At 44.7% G+C, this 21964-nt stretch overlaps 1 protein-coding gene across 1 annotated transcript in view; it reads right to left on the reverse strand.

The window, feature by feature from the left end:
- The window catches only part of LOC146027090 (uncharacterized), a 47464-nt gene that overhangs the window by 14001 nt on the left and 11499 nt on the right, over window positions 1-21964 (reverse strand). The window contains exons 3-7 of the mRNA XM_083158087.1: window positions 16975-17022; window positions 12201-12245; window positions 11191-11241; window positions 9745-9813; window positions 362-406 (exon numbers count right to left, since the gene is read on the reverse strand). Of these exons, the coding sequence (XP_083014213.1) occupies window positions 362-406; window positions 9745-9813; window positions 11191-11241; window positions 12201-12245; window positions 16975-17022 (258 nt within the window). The remainder of the gene's footprint in view (window positions 1-361; window positions 407-9744; window positions 9814-11190; window positions 11242-12200; window positions 12246-16974; window positions 17023-21964) is intronic.

Genomic DNA, 21964 nt, shown 5'->3' on the forward strand with positions numbered 1-21964 from the left:
AGTGGCCTGTGCTCATAAAATCGAAGAAGAAAGAATAAACGCCTATTACAAATGCATTGCATTCGCAGATCCCTTCACAGAAAACAGGAACATTGAACAGTACTTTACATCTGAGTAATTCTAAGGCTTCCACCAATCAGCTAAAGAAACAGGCTGTAGTCGTCACTGATGTCAGAGACACACCCTAAAATCACCAGGACACACCTGCATTTTGACACACCCAGAAAATGCCATGTTTCCACAGCTAAACTTTGTCAGACTGTGACTGATATGCGTAAGGATATTTGTTGGTGATTCCCTTAACAGCGATACACACTGAGTTAGGCCCATTTTACACTAATATTTAGTATTTCACACTTACCACCTTACAAGCAAGAGAAATAGGCGTTGCGCCTTGCAATTTGCCCTGCAAGAAAATGACACTACATTTGATTCTGCAACAAGAACTATACAACAATAAATTAAAAATATAACGTATTTTAACCTAATTATTATTCTAAGATGGTAAACTATTCATTTCCCATTATCTAAGGTTACCACCTAATGCTAAAGCAAAGATTCCATTCAGCTAATGTAATAAAGCAGTGCCACCAATTTTACGCCGGCAGTCGCTACCACCACCATTATGCTGGGTACACACCAAAACGATTTGGATTGGATGCAAATCATATGCAAATTGTATGCAAATCGGATCGTACGATTTGCATACGATTTACATACTATTTGCATACGATTTGCATACAATCTGATCCCCTCTGTATTCAGATGAATGAATCTTTTACAGATCCTACCTGCAGCAGGTAGGATCGGATTCGGATCCAATTCAGATCCAACCAAACGATTTTGACCAAATCTGCATCCAATCTGCATCCAATCAGTCTGAATTGGATCCAGATTGATGGGATTGTGCCAAAATCGTTTTGGTGTGTACCCAGCATTAGTATACGTTCTTGCTCATGCTACATGCTACCTGCAAGAGATCAGACAGAAACAGGTGTCCCTGACCGAATGCATGACTCCAAATCACACAGAGGTTTAGAAACACGCCCACGACACTTCCGTGACTCTCCCATGAGTGAGGGCGATTAACTGCGCTGTCCTGAAATGCCCAACATTATGAAAGATTTGGCCAATAGGACGTATATATGCAAAAATAAATAAATTTGCATCTGCTGTATGCAAAAACTCTTCATTTGCATACATCTGACTCAGGATTACACTCCCATTTTAGTTACTGTAATTATGTGTTTTGGGATTTATTTTTATTTTTTTTATCTTAAAATGATTTAATTTGTACCATATTCTCTAATAAGTGTCTGTATGTGGGAGTATCATTATGATTTATGACACCCAACATGAGCCGAAAAATTGGTATGTGGGTCCACTGGACAGGACATGGCAGTGCAGGAAGGGGCGGGGTCGGTCTCATGTCTTGACCCCCATTTTCATATCTCTATTGCTCCCAGAGATGATAGTCTCCCCTTTTACTCTGTAATGCAGCCCACACACGTGCCGATGCTGGCGGTGCGATGCTGTACGATGGGGTGCGCGCTCCCGCGGCACCTCATCGTACAGTACAAAAAGTATGTGCTGCACATACTTTTTGTACTAGCTTTTTCTAGCACAGCATTGCATCGCATGCACATCGTATGCACAAGGCATACGATGCGATGCTATGTGTGCTAGTTAAGCCCACAACGCACGCTGGAATCGGTGCGTGTGTGGGTTGCATAACAGGAACCGGGTGCTGCTCCTTATGCTATGGTGCAGCACATTGCTCCTGCCACAGTGATGCAATGTCTATGTATCAATTAAAATTGCCATGCAAATCCCACTGTAGATTAACATTTGTTCTGCAAATGCCCAGAAGAAATCTTATAGAAACATAGAATTTGACGGCAGATAAGAACCACTTGGCCCATCTTGTCTGCCCCTTTTTTTAAACATGTTACCTCAAACCATATTTGATCCTTGTTTTTTTGTAAGGATATCAATATGCCTATCCCAAGCATGTTTAAATTGTACTACTGTATTTGCGTCTACCACCTCTGATGGGAGGCTATTCCATTTATCTACTGCTCTTTCTGGGAAAAAATTCTTCCTCACATTTCCCCTGAATCTTCCTCCCTCTAGTTTTAGTGCATGTCCTTGTGTTCTATTGCTCCTCTTCCTGTGAAGAATGTCTCCCACCTGTACCTTGTTAAAGCCCTTGATATATTTGAAAGTTTCTATCATGTCCCCCCTTTCCCTTCTCTGCTCTAAAGTATACATATTAAGATCTTTTAGTCTTTCCTGGTACGTTTTGTGATGTAGGCCATGCACCATTTTAGTTGCTCTTCTTTGTACAGTCTCTAATGTATTTATATCCTTCTGGAGATATGGCCTCCAGAACTGAACACAATACTCTAGGTGAGGTCGTACCAATGACCTATAAAGTGGCATTATTACTTCTTTCTTTCTACTGCTGATACCTCTCCCTATGCAACCAAGCATCTGACTTGCCTTCTTCATTGCTTTGTTACATTGCCTACCTGCTTTTAAGTCCCCTGAAATAGTGACACCTAGATCCCTCTCTTCCTCAGTAGTTTCCATTATAGTGCCATTTATACTATATTGAGTCTTTGGATTTCTGAGACCCAAGTGCATGATTTTGCATTTTTTGGCATTAAACTGTAGTTGCCATGCTCTTGACCATTTCTCTAATCTGCCTAGATCCTCAATAATTTGTTTTACCCCTCCTGGTGTGTCTACCCTGTTGCATACCTTTGTGTCATCTGCAAACAGGCACATTTTACCCTCAATTCCATTTGCAATATCACCAATAAAGATATTAAAAAGCACCGGTCCAAGTACAGATCCCTGGGGTACTCCACTTGTAACCTTTCCCTCCTTTGACTGTACTCCGTTTACTACAACTCTCTGTTTTCTGTCCTGCAACCACGCTCTTATCCATTCAACTATCTTAGAATCCAATCCCAAGCTTTCAAGTTTATTTAACAGTCTGCGATGTGGGACAGTGTCAAAAGCTTTACTGTTGGCTTCTCTCTGTGTGACCATCAGTTATATGAGTAACCCTCGGGTTACTCTGGATGTTCAGATTACACTGTTCACGGAGAACCACAAGTTCTCCAATTACCAGCATGAGTCCCTGCACGTTATAAAAGGTGTGCCCAAATGAAAAGGAGACTACGGTTGTATGTAAAGAAAATTGAAATGAAAGAATATTTAATTACAGTTCATGTGTAACATTACAACTACACACAACTGCCATCAGCATTGATGCACTGATCCTAACACGAAGGAAGGGAGTGGATGGCTTCCGTGTAGAAACTCCTGAGTTGCTGGCGGAACCAGTTTTCCATGGTTGTTGTGGATTATGTGATGCACACTTCCCTTGCTTATCGACAGTGCAGCAGCAAGTTCACGAGCGGTGATAAAAAGGTTCTGATGAATGAGATCCTTTACAGCTGAAATCATGGCTGGGTTGGTGACAACTTGTGCCTGCCCGGGCCGTGTCCCACCTCATAATGCTGACACCACCGGAATATAGTGCACCGTGCGGGACATTGCTCATCCTGCGATGAATTTCTGAAGCATGCTCGCCGTCTGTGCAAACAAATTGGATAACAGCTCTTTGCGCTGGTCTGAAGGAATCCTACCATCCAAAACAACTCTCCAGGAATGAAGAATCTGAGGTGAAGCCATTCATTACACATGCAAAACTGGGAAAAACACCAACACCACCCACTGCTAGGGTGGCCAAAGCCCGGATCCCGGGATTTGGCTCCAAAAACGCTGGGATTTCAATGGATTTTTAGTCTAATGGTGGGCAGTGTCTGAGCGCTCGCTCAGATGCTGCCCGGCTGTTCACGATGCCCAGCCTGTGGCTCTGCACAGCATGATGGTCAGAGGTAATGCTGCACAGGTTGAACAGTCACTCTGCCTGCCCACAGCCACACTACATCGCTCCCGGGCCAGGAACCAGCTGCCCGCCTGGCACCCAGACACCTCCAACAGTGCATCAACTCTCCCCGGCCCGGATCCCAGAGCATCTGCCTCACAGCCCCAACCGCCCACACAGCTTCCGGCCGCTCCCACCCACACCTGGCCATGAAGGTAATATCCGAGGCAGCTGGGGCCTTCTTTTTACTAGGAAAGCCAATCCCGGGAATCCCAGAATTTTTTATTTTTCAATCCCGAATTCCGGGATTGAGCAGCATTTACCTTTATTTTTTACACTAGGTATTGCTGTAGCTCCGGCTGCACAGCGTGATGGCGGCTGCTGCGGCGGCTGATGAACTCCGTCCTCTCACAATGCTACCGCCCATGCAGTGCACCCCCCGCGCATCACAACACTAGCAAGAGCATCCAAGTCCCTACCACCTGCAGTGATTGGCGGGTGCGTCTTCTCCACAGCTCGCCACCTTATCTCGCCGGGCGGGCGCATCACTGCTCCAATTTGTATTGCAGGAGGGAGGGTAAGCGGGCATGAGTGTAGGCGGGTGGGCAGGCGGGCCGTAGCCGGAGGTTCCCCACCGCTGCCATAAGGTATTGAAAAAGGGTTTTTTGTAAGAACTTACAGTTCGAATCCCTTTCTCTGATATGGTCCTGGTGACACAGCTCAACATTGGGATGTAGGAGGGTCCGTAGGAGCCAGGCACCTATCCTAAAGCTTTTGGAGGGTAGGCTCCTCCCTTCTGCATCCCAGACTTCTCAGTTCAATCTTTTAAAGCCACTGGAATACATTAACTCAGTACAAACGCCTGCACATATTATATGCACAATTTAAAAAAATAACTTTTCAACCATATATAACATGAAACATCATGAACCTGGCATACTTACTGAGCGTAAGGGAGGGATCGCTGTGTCACCAGGACCATATCAGAGAAAGGGATTCGAACGGTAAGTTCTTACAAAAATCCCTTTTTCTCTTTCAATGGTCCCGGTGACACAGCTCAACATTGGGACGTTCCAGAGCCGGTCCGAATGATGCGTCCTCCGACGCGAACTCATGGAACCTATAGAATTTGGCAAAAGTGTGAACAGATGACCAAGTGGCGGCCCTGCAAACCTGCTCAGCTGTGGCCCCATGTCGAACCGCCCAAGAGGTGGTGACCGACCTGGTGGTATGCGCATTAATCCTGGCTGGCACAGGCCTACCAACCTTAGTATATGCAAAGGCAATGACAGAACGCAACCACCTAGCAATGGTCTGCTTAGAGGCAGGCCAATCAATCTTGTGCACATAAATGCGCAAGGCGCGCACAACATCCAAATTCCTCAATTTGTCCCTTTTTCTTGAACCCTCTGGGGGGTTGAAACACAGGTAGAACTATCCCCTGATTTAAATGAAAAGCAGAGACTACTTTTAGGCAAAAATTGGGGTACTGTTCGAAGAACAGCCCTGTCATCATGAAATATAAGGAAAGGAGACTTGCATGACAATGCTCCCAACTCCAATACTCTCTTTGCTGACGCAACCGCCAAATAGACCCTATAATAGTTTGCAGAAGACACTGACTTCCTAGCTTTCACCATGGTGTTAACCACAGCCTCCGAGAACCCCTCAAGATGGTGGTCTCAATAGCCAAGCCGTCAAATTTAGCCGAGCTGAATCCAGGTGCAAGAACGGCCCTTGGTTTAACAGGTCTGACCTCAGAGGTAGACGCCACGAGTCCACAGACAATCTCTGAAGCCTCGAGTACCAGGACCTCCTTGGCCAATCTGGGGCCACTAGAATCACCGGAATTCCTTGGGCCTGGACTTTTTTCAATACTCTCGCCAGCATTGGAAACGGCGGGAAGACATAAAGCAGATTCCCCTCCTAGGGGATGGTCATAGCATCCACTGCTTCGGCTCCTTGGAGATTCAAGGATTTTAGATTTAGGATTGGTCTGAAAGACCCATCTGGCTTGGGCACCAAAAACAGAGTGGAATAAAAACCTTTCTTCCACTCCGCTCGAGGGACCGGGATAACCACACCTTTCTCTAAGAGAGATTGAGCCACCCCCAAAAGAGCAGCACGGAGCCGAGACTCCTTTGGCAGTGGTGTAGGAATGAATCTTCTCGGAGGAAGACCTTTGAAGGGAATTTTGTAACCCTGGGATACAATGTCTAGCACCCAGGAATCCTGGTCCAACAATGCCCACGCGTCCCTGAACCATCTCAGACGCCCCCCCCCCCCCCCCCACCTTGACCACCGCTTGGATATTCCCCAGGTAGTCATGCGGAGGGCTTGTCCTCTCCTTTGGTGCTCGGTTTCTTATGAAAGGAACCAAATTTAGACTTTGGGGCCTTACCCCTGGAGGACTGAAACTTTCCCCTAAAAGACTGTCCTCGAAAGGACGCACCCCCTCTAGGGGAGGGCCGAAAGGACGGCCTAAAAGCAGAAAACCTTGAGGTCTGCTTAGCTGCAGGAGCCGTCAGGAAAGTACTTTTGCCTCCCGTGGCCTGCTTAATAATTTCTTCCAGTTCTGAACCAAACAACAGCTTTCCTTTAAAAGCTAATGCCTCTAAGGCCTTCTTTGATTCGTTATCCGCCTCCCAGGCTTTAAGCCAAAGCACTCTCCTGGCATTGACGGACACTGTGGAAACTCTGGAAGCCATTTTGAGAGCTTCCTCCTCAGCCTCAAGCACATACTCCGCAGCTGCTTTAAGCTTCTCAGCAAGCAACAACACACATGGATCAGCATGTAAACTTGTACACAGGTCATTGGCCCACACAATCATGGCCTTAGAGACCCAGGCTGATGCTATAAGAGGGCGTAAAGTGTAGCCCACCCCCTCAAATATTGCCTTGAGGTTACCTTCCAGCTTCTTGTCTACGGGGTCCATAAAGGCTGCCCCCCCCCTGGACAGGTAGCACAGTGGCTTTTGATAGCCGTGCCACAGAAGCATCTACCACTGGAACTTTTCCCGAGGTCTGCATGAGCCTCAGGCATGGGGTATAGACTTAAAAATCTCTTTGGCATCTGCAGCCTTTTATCGGGCATTTTCCAAGCCCCTTCCAATAAATCCTGTAAACCTTCATCCGCAGGGAAGGTAACAGCTTCCTTACGCTGCCGTTTAAAAACACCTTTTGCAGGAGTTTTATTCTCCACAGACAAATTCAAGGCCTGTTTTACAGCAGTAATCAAATCCTCCACCCCTGAGGCCGAGGAATCCTCAGAATCATCACCCTGATCCCAGGGAATGTCTGTATACTCTCCCTCCTCTTCAGCAACAAGCAATGGCACTGAATAAGACCTTTTAGTGGTCCCCACAGTGTCACCATCAAATTTGTCTAACAAATCATTAAACCTGCTGATCCCCTTAGCAGTATCCTGCATGACCTGTAAGAAGCCATGATCTGCCTGGGTCAGAGGCAAGGAGCCAGAGGACTGCTGAGATGATGACATAGGTCTCGGGGAAGCTACCAACACATCACTCTGCCTGTTCAGCAATTGCACTAAGGCATTTACAGACCTGCCCAGGGCACTGGCCCACGGAGGCTCCGATTGCTCTACCCTCTGGGGTTCACTCCCCAATGGTCTCACAGCAGCGCAAGTAATACACAAGCCCCCCTTGGCCATCTGCTCAGGGACAAATTTCAGTGTACAAACACTGCAAGCGCTCCATGCATTAAGGGCTCCCTCCCCCAAAGCCACAGACTGTTGCTCAGACATGATGTAAAAGTAACACAGTCACAGCGCACACTGTACAGGCGTTTTATACAGAGCCAATGTACTCAGTCACTTATCTGTCTGACGGCTTCAGATGTGGGGAAACGATGCCCAGGAAATCCAATCACTCTGCCAGGATCTGTCAGCCAGCTCAGCTCCACTGCAAGCGTTCCGAATGGCGCCAAAACAGAGTGAGGGAAGAGACCAAGTCCCTGCCACTGCGGGGTCCGTGACTTTTGGCGCCAACCACCCCCAGACAGCCGCTCCCATTGCAGGATCTCAAAGTTCCAGTGTCTCCCCCTCAGCTGGGGACCACTTGGAACATGCCTGTAACACACTGCTGTCCTCTCATATAGGAGTTTAGTGTGTAAGCTCCGCAGAAAATGGCCGCCGCCATCACGGAGCACCTGTCCCCCATGATCCCCACCTAGCGTGAAGCCGGTTTCAGATCGCTCCGGAGCCCAGGCAGCTTCTTAATAGAAGCTGTAAGCGCTGCACAGGGAGACCAGACAGCGTCTCCCCTGTGCACAGTGAGCTGACAGGACGCGCTTCTCTCAGCTCCTGCTGCGCTGTCAGTGTGAGGATTCAGTGAGAATCCTCACACTGGCCCTTATTCTGATGTGTGCGGCCGGAGCCGCATACGTTGCTTCGGCCGCACAAACCAATCCCCGCCTACAAGACGGATCGCCACGGCCGTCCGTACGCGGACGGCTGGCGATCCGCATGAAAATGGTGGGGCGTACGCCTCCACCATGGTGGGAGCTGCCCCCTGCATTCGATGGTCGACGACCATCGAAGGCAGGGCCGCACGCTCCACCCGCTCACGCAAGCTTAGACCACACGGACAATCGTCCGTGTGAAAGCTTGTATTTGGGCGGAGAGCTGACATCCGGCGATGTCAGCTTTCCGCCCCCATCACTGGCGTCATAGCCTCATTACCATGCATACGCCCCGCGTTTGCATGGGAACGCCCATGAAACGCTGGGCGTATACATAGGTAAATGAGGCTATCAAGCCCCTCACGCCCCTATACGCCCCCTTTGCGGCGTATAATTTTTGTGTGCGGCGATTTCGCCTGCACATGCGCAGAGTGACCTCTGCGCATGTGCAGAGTGAAAACATCGGCGGTACGGCCGCACGCGGGCCGTACCGCACAGATTAGAATAAGGGCCACTGTGCCTACCTAGCTAGTGTAAAAGTTAATAAAATAAAAAACTTCTTACTAACTCTAATCCTTCGGCTGCTTCGGGAGCTCTTTAGAATAGCACCCACTCAAGTGGGCACCTTGAGGAGGTGCTGGGATGCAGAAGGGAGGAGCCTACCCTCCAAAAGCTTTAGGATAGGTGCCTGGCTCCTACGGACCCTCCTACATCCCAATGTTGAGCTTTGTCACCAGGACCATTGAAAGAGAAAACTAAACCATCAGGAATCCACCATTCACGTGGAGTGACAATAATAAGTGCCATATGAATTTCTATTTCTAGCATTTTTATTGATTTAATTAATTTGTCTTTTTATTTATTTTTTTGTATATTTTTTAAGGGTGTATATATGATGTATTGATACATGTATTTATAATGGAAAATGATTTATGTGAATCATGTTTGAATTAAAAATAAAATCACTGTGAATTAACTCTATAATAAAAGTGTTGCTATAAGTGATTTGAAGGAACAGTGCTCTCTGTAAAGGGTTTTTATTTGCAAGATTCCTGTGTCCGAGCAAATCAACTCTTTAGTATATTTTTGAACCAGAATCAGGCCTGTATTCTCTTTGTAGATTCATTCAGCTCTCTGACCCCAGGACAACGTTGCAGTGTCAATGGACCATATAACCCAGCAAGATCCTTTTACCTCTGCAATCTATTCAATTTGTAATATGTAACTCGTATCCTCATATATCATACATAGCTTGCAGCGTCTTTAACAACGTGTCTGTCTGTTATTGACCAATTCCTTTTTATTATGATTTTGTTTCCAAAAAGCATAGTGCAACGGAATATGTTGGCACCATGTAAATTAATAATAATAATAATAATAATAAGATTATAGTACAAAATATGGTTGGTGTACATATTTACCAACAGAGAGTTGAGATTCTTCTTTAAGTCTTTCGAAAGTAGATCATTAATTACTTCATTTGTGGACAACTGAAAAATAATAATGTTATACAGCACAGAGAATCCCACAGCAGACACATGATAAAGAGAATCTAACACATGTTAATTGGGCTCCATATACTGCACAGTCAGGGCCTGATTCATTAGTGATCGTCCCCAGCGTATTCGCGCCGGGGAATGATGGTGCGTCTCTGCGCATGTGCAGGGCCATTGTACAAAAGCATTCACACAGGTAGGGGAGCGGCGGCGGGCAGGGGCCGGAGCAGGGGGAACGCCCAGCCTTTTATGGGCGTTCCCATGAAAACTCTGGGCATTCCCCTGGGAACGCAGATGGTCCAATGCCTGCTCTTCGGCGATTTGCAGAGAATTGTCCGTTCAGCCTGACTTTTATTATCGAAGGCAGGAGAAATCATTTGATGGTTGGCAACCATCAAATGATTTGTCATGCTACCAGCCGCATGCAAGGAGATGTGTTAGCAAACACATTCCCTGGTTACCGGATAACCTCCCAAAAGTCGGGATTCCGACGGTCACTATATCGACTTCGGAATCCCGACTGTTAAATGCCCAACAGTTGTAATCCGGACTTACAGGAACTATTCTCCTTCATGGGAGTCCACGACCCCCATAGAGGGAGAATAGAACCTGTGGCGAGCACAGAGAGCCCGCAAGGGCCTTTGAAGGGCCCTCTGTCGAAGTACCGGCGGTCGGGATTCCAATGTCCACACCCGGCAAAGCTTCAGGTGTTACAAAACACAGTATAAGAACATGTAAAGTTTGAATTCTCCCTTTGCCGCCCCAAAAACACTTGGGCAATTTCCAGGTACCAAGTGCGATCACATGACTGAGAACCTGGCAACCAGTTAATAAATAAATTCCTAATTATATCCATCTATGCCAATAAATAAAATATAAATGCTTCCTGATATAAGTTTCTTAAGCTTGTCTCAGACTGTTTTTCTATTTTTATTTTAAGAGAATATTTTTATATTTATAACGGCTTTGAATAATGATTATTTGTGTTCCAGATTAAGTAGCAGTAGGAGAGACCCTACTGCTACTGCTCATGTGTAGAACTCTGAAAAAAATGGCGGGCAGTTTTCCAGTAATTATTTTTCTGCGCATGCCCCCAAAAATACCGGAAAATGACCTTTGCACCATTTCCTGGTAATTTTTGCAGCACTGCTGACTGAGAAGGACTCTGTAGAGTGAGTATTGAAACAAAACAGGTGTAGATTTGTGGTGTGGACTCCCCAGGACCCAGGGTACGCCTGTGATCACCACACACACACTGCACCGATTGCAAGGGTGTATACCAATTTTACATATGACAATGTTGTTCCTAGAACAGTAGTGATGATGTGCTAGACATAGTAAGAAAAACTAAGCTGCATTAGAATATCTTACCTCTGGTCCGTTAATATCCGCTTTATACCCAGTCTCACAGCCGATATCAGTCTTAAAAATAAAATATAGAATTAATGGACATACACAACTTTTTACATTTATGCTGTTGATGAAGATTAAAAACTCTAGTATGTTCAGTGCCTGATTAACCAATAGGCTGATTAGGAGGGGGGGGGCAGTGGTGGCCTTGCAGGTGACAGACGAGGTATTAAATTGTCCTCCAAAAGAAAATAACAGAAAATAAAAGTGGCCGTGTAAACATTTTTTATATATTTAAACAACAGGAATAGAGTTATCCCAAATATACATGGTTAAAGGAGTTCAGAAAAGGCAATCATGGGTATAATTTTGGAGAATTCCAAATAATGTATGAAACAATAAGGACGATTAGCAACATGTGCTTGAGAGAGTACAGTGGGGGAATAAATGCTTTGCTGACTAGATTTTCAACATTCATTCTCCAATGATTCACAAAGAATTCAACTCACCCCTACAGAGAGTTTTTGGGGGTATCCAATTTTCCCTATTAAAACATTGGGAGCGAAAGAAAAAAATCTGTTTTCCTGCTGTTTCACCAATGTTTTTATTGGGTTATCCAATTAGATCGTTCAATAAAAAGCCATTTGCTCCCGAAAACACACAGGTTCTGTGAAAGAAACCTATATGTGTTTGACTGCCGCAGCCCCATTTTTGCTGGAAGACCATGCTGCTTTTGGGGATGGTGATTCACCTGCCAGATGAAGGTGAAAAAAAATTCTCAATAGGCAGTGGGAGTCCTGGGTTAACAGGGCTATTTGAATAGCCCCTGACAACTCAACTGGATATCGGCCTTTATGTTTATTTTTCTTCACCCATCTATCCCTATAAACATTTAATTCTCAATGCTTCTAGCTGGGAATCATCAAGTCTCCATTTAGTAAAAACAAAAACAACTTGTTTATATACAGTCCACTAATTACTGTAGTAAAGAAACAGAAAACTGTAACAATGAATGGAGAAAAAAATCTTACAAAAATTTGTATAATATTTGGCAAATCCAGATCTGTTTTTCCAGCCTACATAAACAAAAGAATATATTTCATGAACATCAATGAATGTAGTAATTACAGTATCTTAAATATACATGTTACATATCAAATGAATCAGTTAATAAAGTGACCAGATAAAATATACAAGCTTGCACAAGTGACATGGCTGTGAAATTAACTGTGGTGTAAACTTTGTGCAATGCTTCATTGGTTATAGATTAGAAACCTGCCTACTGATAAACTGTATTTTCCAAAGCAGATCTGATAAGCAGGGGTGGATTGGCCCACCGGGAAACCAGGCCATTTCCCGGTGGGCCAGTCCAGATTTCCATCTGGCAGGGCCACCGACCGTGCTACCAGGGCTGGTGCTATCAGCCCTGTGGTGCGGTGGCCATATTTGTTGTGGGCTATCCTGCCCTTCTTTATGACCAGCTGCGGCCTCAGGTCACCCGCGAGCCGCCTTCAGCCTGGCGGTGCGGCAGGTGACGGGAAAGTAGCGCACCCCCCCCCCCAGGCAGTAGCGAGTGCACCAGAACTGCCGCCCCCCCAGGAGTAGCGAGCACACCAAGGCCACCCCCGGAGTAGCGATCACAACCCCCCCCCCCCCCCCGGGCTGCTTAGTGTTTGCTCCCGGGCCGGACTGTGTTGCCAATCCACCCCTGCTGATTAGTCACCTTATCAATATTTTATGCTTTACCCATACTATTGGCTATGACTTATTCAGGGTTTCATATTACTGCCTGAGGGCCCTCTTCCTCTCCTGATCAGGTTCCAGACTGTTTATCACATTTGCCTACTGATTTTTGGGGTAGTCTCTTAGGTGACTCTCCTACATCTTACCTGCTTTCTAGTGAAGCGGGCAAGATAAGGTCAGAATCATTACAGACTCCATTGCTGTGCCAAGGAGGAGGGGCTAAATTACAAAGTCACGTCTTTTTAGCCTCCTACCCGAGAACCCACAAATCACTGTAATTTCCACACAACCCGGCCCCTCCCACCAAAGCAAACTGCTGTGTCTCCTCTCTGGGTTTCTCCTGGTGCGGAAACAACAAAGGTAGGCAAGTATGCTGTGTACTTGGATTTTACATTATAAAATGGTACCTTATACTGCACAAGTATGGTGTATATTCAACAGTGCATTTCTGGTATTACTATGGTATATAATCATGCAGCTCTATCAGTATTTAATATCATATTTATCAAGAGGCCTTACCTATGCCCTCTCTAATGGTTAGGCAACCCAATCTGGTGGTAGAAGTAATCACACATGCACTACATATCTTTTACTCCTACACAAATGAGCATATTTACTGAGTATTAGTTTGGGCTTTTAACAGTGGGATTCATTCAACTGAGATACAAAAGTTCAAACCACTACAAAACTGCAGAGAACACAGACTCACCATTAATATTTTTAACATTCCAAGTGAAGAAACGATGCTTGCCTACACTCCCAAAAATGGGGTTCCCCCTTCTGCCCCCCCCCCAGAAAGGTGAGCAAGCCTCCGGCATGCTCCCCACCTGTCCCCCTCTTCAAACTTCAAATACTGAGACTAGTGGCTCTACTGGGAAGAGCCAGGTCTAAAATTATGCAAATTGCGGTATATTAGCCCCGCCATCTCATCGCAGAACCACGGATCGCGGTATTTGCTGAACTGAGGGCGGGGCTTCATGTCATCCAGATTAGTCTCTGCCGACAGCTGACAGTTTCCTCTCTTGGCTAGGTGGAGACAGAAAAAGTAATTCAGACCTGATTACAGAACAAATTTGTTCTCAAAATGGGCAAAACCATGCAACAAATGGGCAAAGCTGAAAAAAAAAATTGTATTGAGGTTCAATAGTATTAATATAGTATCAATTAAATTGAATTTTGCTGGTACACTAGAAGTTCCAACCAGACCAGGCATGCCCTATGATAATGGCTCCCAACATGCAGTATTAACTATTTATCACTTTCATACCAACAGCCCTGGGGGCCCTAGTGCCTGTTGTACCCAAGAGGGAGTCCATATATTTGTTTTACAGTCCTGACCAATCGTGGGAAACTAGCCCCAATTCCAATAACCTAGTATCCCAGGTCAAGCCTAGTGCTGGTTAGTGAAAAATTGGGGGACCCCACACTATTTGTCCACCTGCTCTTTTTTTGCTAACAGACTAGGCTTAAAAGCATAGAGGGGGAGATTCTCTAAGCGAAAAATGCGGTAAAAACCCAGTTATCAGGGTTTTTACAGCATTTTGGGATGCTGTAAGCATCCCCCGCCGGGTTACCGCGGCGGGGGGCATCGCCAGAAAAATCTGGCGGTGCCCCATAGAAGCCAATGGGCTTCTACCGCAACCCTCTGCCGCCCCGCGCCGACCCCCCGCCGCCCCGCATTGCCCCCTCACCTGTGTCCGGGCAGCACAGAGCTGTGCTGCCCGGACCTGTGACCTCCTCCCTGCACTGATCCTCTTCCGGGTGCAGGGAGGAGGAGAGCCCGGCGCAGCAGCGCCGGGTGTGTGAGGGAGCGGGGAGCCGCCGGGACCTGCTGGGACCTGGCGACTCTCACCGCAAAGGACAGCTCTTAACGCAAGAGCTGTCCTTTGCTATAATTATCGCATATGTTACAACATATGCGATAATTATAAATGCGATGGGCGGCAAAGGGGGGCGGAGATTCTTAGAGAATCTCCCCCAGAGCTGGTTATCAATTGGGGTGGACAGAACCCACATTGATTTTATTGTATATTTGACATATTAAGGAGTATGCCTGTATTAGGAGGTCTGCTGTGCTTATAAAGCAGAGGGGATTCACATAGTTTTTTTGGAAGCTTTACTGCAAGGTATGGGCTTACAAACCAATCAACTTCGATGACAGTTTTTAAATTACGTAATTATTTTTGAAGCACAACATGCAAGACATGTCCATCAGATTTGAATTAGGGGGGTATTTAATCCTGGATTCTGAACAGTCAGAATCCTGTCCCATTTTTGCCTGGCTTGACAGTATATCGACAGACAGCATTCAATGTTCCACCTGTCCACTGTAGAAAAGGGGGCGTATTGGCCAAAACAGCCGTAGATTGTCGAGATCCGGCTGTGAATTCAACAATCCAAGGCCGTTCAGCAAAACAGATCTGACTAGTTTTAAAGTTGGATCCGTTTTGTCGAATTCCGCCTTCAATGCTGTCAGAAGCAAGACTAAATAGGGGAAATAGACGGCCACCACTATTTCCCCTGTTGGAAATAGCGGCGGGGATTGAATACCACCCTAAATCTGCTCCTTAATAAATGTAAACCTATACAATAGCTGAACTAAAAGTGGCCCTGGAATTTTTTTTTGAAGTGGCCTCATGTAGGCGACACCAGTTTAATTGTATGCAGAACTAACATCAAAATAGGCGGATTAATGCATCACTACACCTGTTTCAAATTGCTTTCAATTTACTTGGAAGTCTAGTGGCCCCCAGAATTTTAAACTGCTGTGACAGACCACAAACCTCCACATTTCATATAATACCCCACCTTCCACTGAGACTGAACACAGACCCCAAAACCTCCATCAAGTATACAAACAACTCATTACCAGAATCCCCTGAATATCATAAATATCTCCAGTGGAGACCAGAATTACCCTAGAAATGGTTATTCCCCAGATAGCACAAACTTCTACCCCTTTAACAGATAACTCAATGCATTGAGATGGGCATCCACTATAGATGAGAATTTGAAGTAATAGGTTTCCTGTGCGAACTTGCAAAGGTTGATTGTGTGGGAGACAGGAAGGGTACATGGCCACTATTCTAGATTGCACAAAATGAAAGGGTTCCACAGATTTTACTGCGCCTAGAGCAGCAATCAGAAATAATACCCAAAGGGGATAGTTCCATCCCCCAAAAGGCTGCAATAAACACAAAAAATAAGGACATTACGAATAGCGCTCTAAATAAACATATATTACATATATTATAATTACGTATCCAATGACGGTGAACAAGTTACGTATCCTCTTTAAGGCCTGATCTTCCTCTGTGGGTTACCTCATACAATCCAGAAATTATAGAACAAACATAGAACAATAAACTACATTATGATTGTTCTATAATTTCTTGTTTGTAAGAGGTAGCCACAGAGGAAGATCAGGCCTTAAAGAGGATAGGTACCTTGTTCACCGTCATTGGATACATAATTATAATATATGTTTATTTAGAACGCTATTAGAAATTTCCTTATTTTTTGTGTTTACTACTCTAGATTGGGCCACATCTTATAGAAGAAAAGTCACTGGCTGACATGTGCGTCGGCCTACCAGGAATCTTCCCTGTAAGGCCTATGGCCAATCCACCCCTGTCTCTATGTGATTGACAGTGTGGAACATTTACAATCATTTAGCAGAATTCTATAAGTACCATATGATCATTTTTGGGGTTTATACAATTATTTTACAATCAAACATTGCAAAAATATTCTCTTCCAAAGTTTATGAAAAATCATTTCAGACAGTATGGGGCAAATTTACTAAGAAAGGAGTTCTATTTTAGATGGTATGTTAATATGGGCGACCAATCACATACTATTATCTTCTAGAAGGTTCTAAATCAATGAGAAGCAGATTCTGATTGGTTGCCCATAGCAACATGCTATGTGAAATCGAACTCCCATCTTATTAAATGTCCTCCTAAATTTTCACTTAACCTAACTGTCTAAATAATGGACAACCAATATATTTATCATTTGACATATTAAGAGCAAATTATTAAGGATTATATTCCGACTTACCTCGCATGATAATTGTTGTATTTTCTCAAGGTTGCTTATACTAACACTCTAGAACATAACACAAAATGGTGCCTGTTAGTGTAAATGAACTGAGGAACGTTGCAAGGTTTCTAGACATCTTACACATGCCCCGAGGGGGCCCCTGCATACCTAATACCACCCCTGTATACCCAAATACCCTCTGCCCAGCCACTCACACATGTCATTAATTTGTTAAAATATTACTATATAAAATTTTCAACAACAGAGACAGCATTTTAGTGACCGCCAGACAACACAACGAGCATTTCAATGCCTGAGAATACGGAGAGCATTAACGTGAGCACAAGACAATACAGAGAGCATTACTTTGACCACCATACAATATTGATAGCATTTACGACAATACTAGGAGTATATTTTGACCACCAGATAATCGGTTTGATTTATTTATTGATATTCAGAAGTACATACGTAAATTAACAATAAAATGTTTTTTTTTCATAATAAAGAATCTGAGGAGGAGCCCAATGGTGAAATCCCAAAAACCATCTTTAAAAATCCGTCAACTTTCTATCATACGCACTTTAGAGGCAGCTTCCTCGACTGCTTTAATAAAGTAGTGTGTGAGGAAGTCGATAAAATAATAATAAAAAAGGAGCAGGTTTTAAAAATAAACTCAATTTAAGTAAAAGCGACTTTAAAGCTCTTAAAAAAATGAAGGATGATAAATCCACTATTATAAAACCTGCTGATAAGGGGGGTGGAGTGGTAATTATGAATAGAATTACTTAAAAGAGATAGACAGGCAATTAAAAGATGGGGACACATTCAAAAAAGTGAAAAGTGATCCGACAGATAAAATAGCTAAGGCGCTTCTTGAATTAACCACCAAAGACCTTGATAATAAAGTTATTAATAAAAAAATATTTGAATTCATCAATATAAAAGAACGATCAATACCATCTATCTATATATTTCCTAAAGTACATAAGGATCCACTCCACCCCCCAGGCAGACCAATAATTGCAGGGTGTAATTGTATTACCAGCAATTTATCTGCAGTAATTGATTCCTATCTGCAAACTATCATTAAACAGACTAAGGCTTATATTAAAGATACATGAGATGTGTTAAGAAAATTGGAAGCATATCATTGGAAGGAGAATGACGTCTTATGTAGTGCAGACGTCAGCACCTTGTATATGATCATAACTAAGGAAAAGGGAGTGGAGGCGGTCTCCTTCTTTCTAAATAAAAGCACTTTAAATGAGGAAATGAAATCCTTTATTATTGAGAGGAGAATTTTTATTTTAACAAATAACTACTTTTATCATGAGGGATGCTTTTATGTACAGTGTATTGGCACAGCCATGGGCACCAGGTTTGCCCCCAGTTATGCCAATTTATGTATGGCGTACTGGGAGGAGTCGACCATCTGGCACTCTGGCGAGTTGGTAGCAAACTTGGTGTCCTGGCATCGTTTTATCGACTATTTGCTTTTTATATGGAGGGGAGATGCTGATATTTTAAAATCCTTTTGTGGTATGCTAAATGATAATAATTTTGCTATTAAATTAACTTTTACCACCAGTCAGGCACTAGTCACTTTTCTCAATCTAAGTATATATATCGATGAAGGCAAATTAAAAACAAAAACGTTTTGTAAAGAAACGGATTCGTACAGCTACATCGAGAGATCAAATCAACATCATAAAAATTGGTTAGATTCCATCCCCTTTAGCCAATTTTCTAGGATCAAACAGAACTGTACGGACAATATTGTTTGCAGTGAACAAATTCAAGAGGTCTCAAATAGATTGTCGGTAAGGGGATACAGTGACAATATAATAAAGAAAGCTTTTATTTCTCAATACACAGGCATGCATAAACAAATAGAACAAGTGTTTAGAAATAATTGGAAATTATTGAAACAAGATCCAATTTTAACAGAAATTCTACCTCCCCAACCTTCTTATATTTATCACAAAGCTCCATCTTTAAGAGACAATCTTGTAAAAAGTAATATGGAGGTAGAAATTAGAGACAGTGAACGTACAAATGGGTTTCACCGGTGTGGTTCATGCCTGATGGGCAAGAGAGTTAAAAGTTAAGAGAGAAAATTTACACATGTTAAAGCAGAAAGTTTTAAAATTAGGAATTTTATAAAGTGTCACTCCAAAAATATTATTTATGAGTTTGTTTTATGTTGAAGAACGTCAAGACAATTGAAAATACGTTCGGCTGAATACGTATATAACATTAGAAAGGGACTGCCGACCCATACGGTATCAGCCCATTTTAAGTCCCACCATGAATCTAAAGAAATTAATATTGTAAATTTTTGGGGCATCCAATAAATTACAGCTAGGTGGAAAACTAGAGATATTGAAAAAAGACTTGCACAAAATGAAATGCGATGGATCCACTGTTTAGGTACCCTTGTTCCAAAGGGTCTAAATGGTGAGTTTGAGTTGAAGCACTTTCTTGTCTAAATTATTCCACCTTTTGAATGTTTTCCCTCTATGTCTTTCTTTGTAATTATATATATATATATATTTGTTCATATATGTTCCCATGGATAAGTATCGATATCATGTGTGACATCAATGTTTCTTCAAACATTGATGTCTCCGGGGGTGTCGATGCTTTGCCATGGTATATGATTTTTGTAAGCACTTTGTGCTTTATAATTTTTAAATTCAATTTTACAATAAACTAGTAGTTCTCTTTTCATATATGTAATATAATTTAATCCGATTTTAAATCCATCATGTGGAATATGATAAACCACAACCTGACATGCACTTTGCAAATAGGCATATGTTGCACACTGCCGTCCGGGCTGCGAGGCACCCGGACGGACGGCGGATGCTGTACCCTGTGACGCGGCCGGGGACGATGCCCGGCAGCGTCTCAAGCCTCCTTCTGATGCGGAGCGTAGGGACGTTGCTAGGCAACGTCCTTGAGCTTCCTCCTGGCGGCAGATGGCGCGCACGCCTGACGTCAGTCAGGCGGCGCGAAAATCAAATAAATAGCCGGCGTCTGCTGGGCACAGACGCCAGTTATAGCTTTAGCTTATCTTAGCTGCTAGCTCTCTGCCCTGTTTGCAGACAGCTTTTACTTCCGGTCCCTGTGGCTTCCCAGCCCACTGCCCTGTGTCCAGCTCCTGGTTCCTTCATTGTCTCTTTCTCCCAGCCTTCCCTGGAGTGTCCTGTCAGTCTCCTGCTTCAGCCAGTAAACCAGCTTCAGCCTGAGCCTGCGTTTGGCCCACTGTCTCCACCATCTCGTGGGTCACGTAAGTGCTCCAGTGGAGCCTCGGTCTTTCTTTCTTTCTCCAGTGGCTCGCCGTGGCTGTGCCCCTCCGTGGGTTCAGTATTCTCTTTTCCTTCAGCTCCTGTGGCCCGCCGTGGCCGTGACCCTCCGTGGGTTCAGTATTCATTTTCCATTGAGCTCCTGTGCTCCGCCGTGGCCGTGCCCTTCAGTGGGTTCATTCTTTATCTTCTTTCTTGTATCTTTCCGTCTTTAGTAGCATCTGTCAGGCAGGGAGTGTCCTCTTGTGCTATCCTGGTTTTGAGGAGTCACTGTCCCTGGGGCGTAGCCTGCTGGAGACTCCTCTTCCCATTCATTTGTGTCTGCGACTTGGTCCCGGTTTGGCCTGGTGCCGGCAGTCAGGGGTCAACTCCCAGCTAGGCCCGGTAGTTAGCAGTCCTCTTGGGTACCCTGTGGCGATTGTTTACCCTTTGTCCATACATAAGACCTGGCTGCATCGGGGTCGGAGCGGGCCTAACTCGCTCCTTCGGACGCGGCGGTCACAGGTGAAGCCTAGCTCTGCAGGGGTTTACCATCTGCCTCAGGGACTCAAAAAAGTCAGAGTAGCATCCGCTGTGGCTGTCCTAACCGGTGGTCCCAGCTACGGGCTCACGCCTGATTCCTGCTTAAATCCTCCAACCATTGCTCCTTGTGCCACAGTAGGCACCGTAACATTATAACCGGCCTAAAATAAAAGACAGGCTATTGTTGGACTTATATCTTCTACCGTTATTTTTTGGTTATTTTTGTATTATGAGTACCACTCCTCAGACGTTTTCTGATCAGCTCCAGGGGCTTACCCAGATGGTGCGGGAGTTATCTTTAAAAGTAGCATCTCAAGAGCAAAGGATGCGGCCCCCAGAGTCAGGAGGGTCAGACCCCAAAATGAACCTACCAGATCGGTTCGCTCGGGATCGCAAAACTTTCTTTAATTTCAGAGAGAGCTGTAAACTATATTTTAGGCTCAAACCGCGCTCTTTCACGTCCGAGGCCCAGCGTATCGGTCTAGTAATATCTTTACTCCAGGGTGACCCCCAGACCTGGGCCTTTGGACTGCCTTCTGACAGCCCAGCTTTGACCTCGCTAGACAGTTTTTTTAGTTCTCTTGGGTGACCCCGACCGTGAAGCCTCAGCAGAAACTCATCTGAGGGCCCTTAAACAAGGGAAAGACCCAGCTGAGGCCTATTGTACTGAGTTCCGCCGATGGGCAAATGACTGCGGATGGAACGATCCAGCTTTACGCAGTCAATTTCGTTGTGGTCTAGCCGACGAAATTAAGGATTGCCTCATTCAATATCCAGCACCTAAAACCCTGGATAAATTAATGGAATTAGCCATTAAAATTGACCGTCGCCACCGTGAGCGGAGGTCTGAACGGGGCCTTCTAACCCGGGTGGTTCCCTATGTCCCGGTAACCCCTGAGGAAAGCGAGGAACCCATGCAACTTGGGGCAGCTCGCATTTCCCCGGAGGAAAGAGCTCGCCGATTAAGCTCAGGACTTTGCCTATACTGTGGGTGCAAGGGTCACATTCTGAGAAATTTCCCAATAGGCCAGTAAAAGGCCGGGCCAAGTGAATGAAGAGAGGGTTCACTTTGGCCTTCAGCTATTTTCTTCTCTAGATTCATTATTAGTACCGGGGTGTATCTCCTTTCAAGGATACAAATTTTCTGGATCTGTTTTTATGGATAGTGGTGCGGC

The sequence above is a fragment of the Crinia signifera genome, chromosome 8, assembly GCF_055691185.1.
Source record: "Crinia signifera chromosome 8, ASM5569118v1, whole genome shotgun sequence".
Lineage (NCBI taxonomy): Eukaryota > Metazoa > Chordata > Amphibia > Anura > Myobatrachidae > Crinia > Crinia signifera.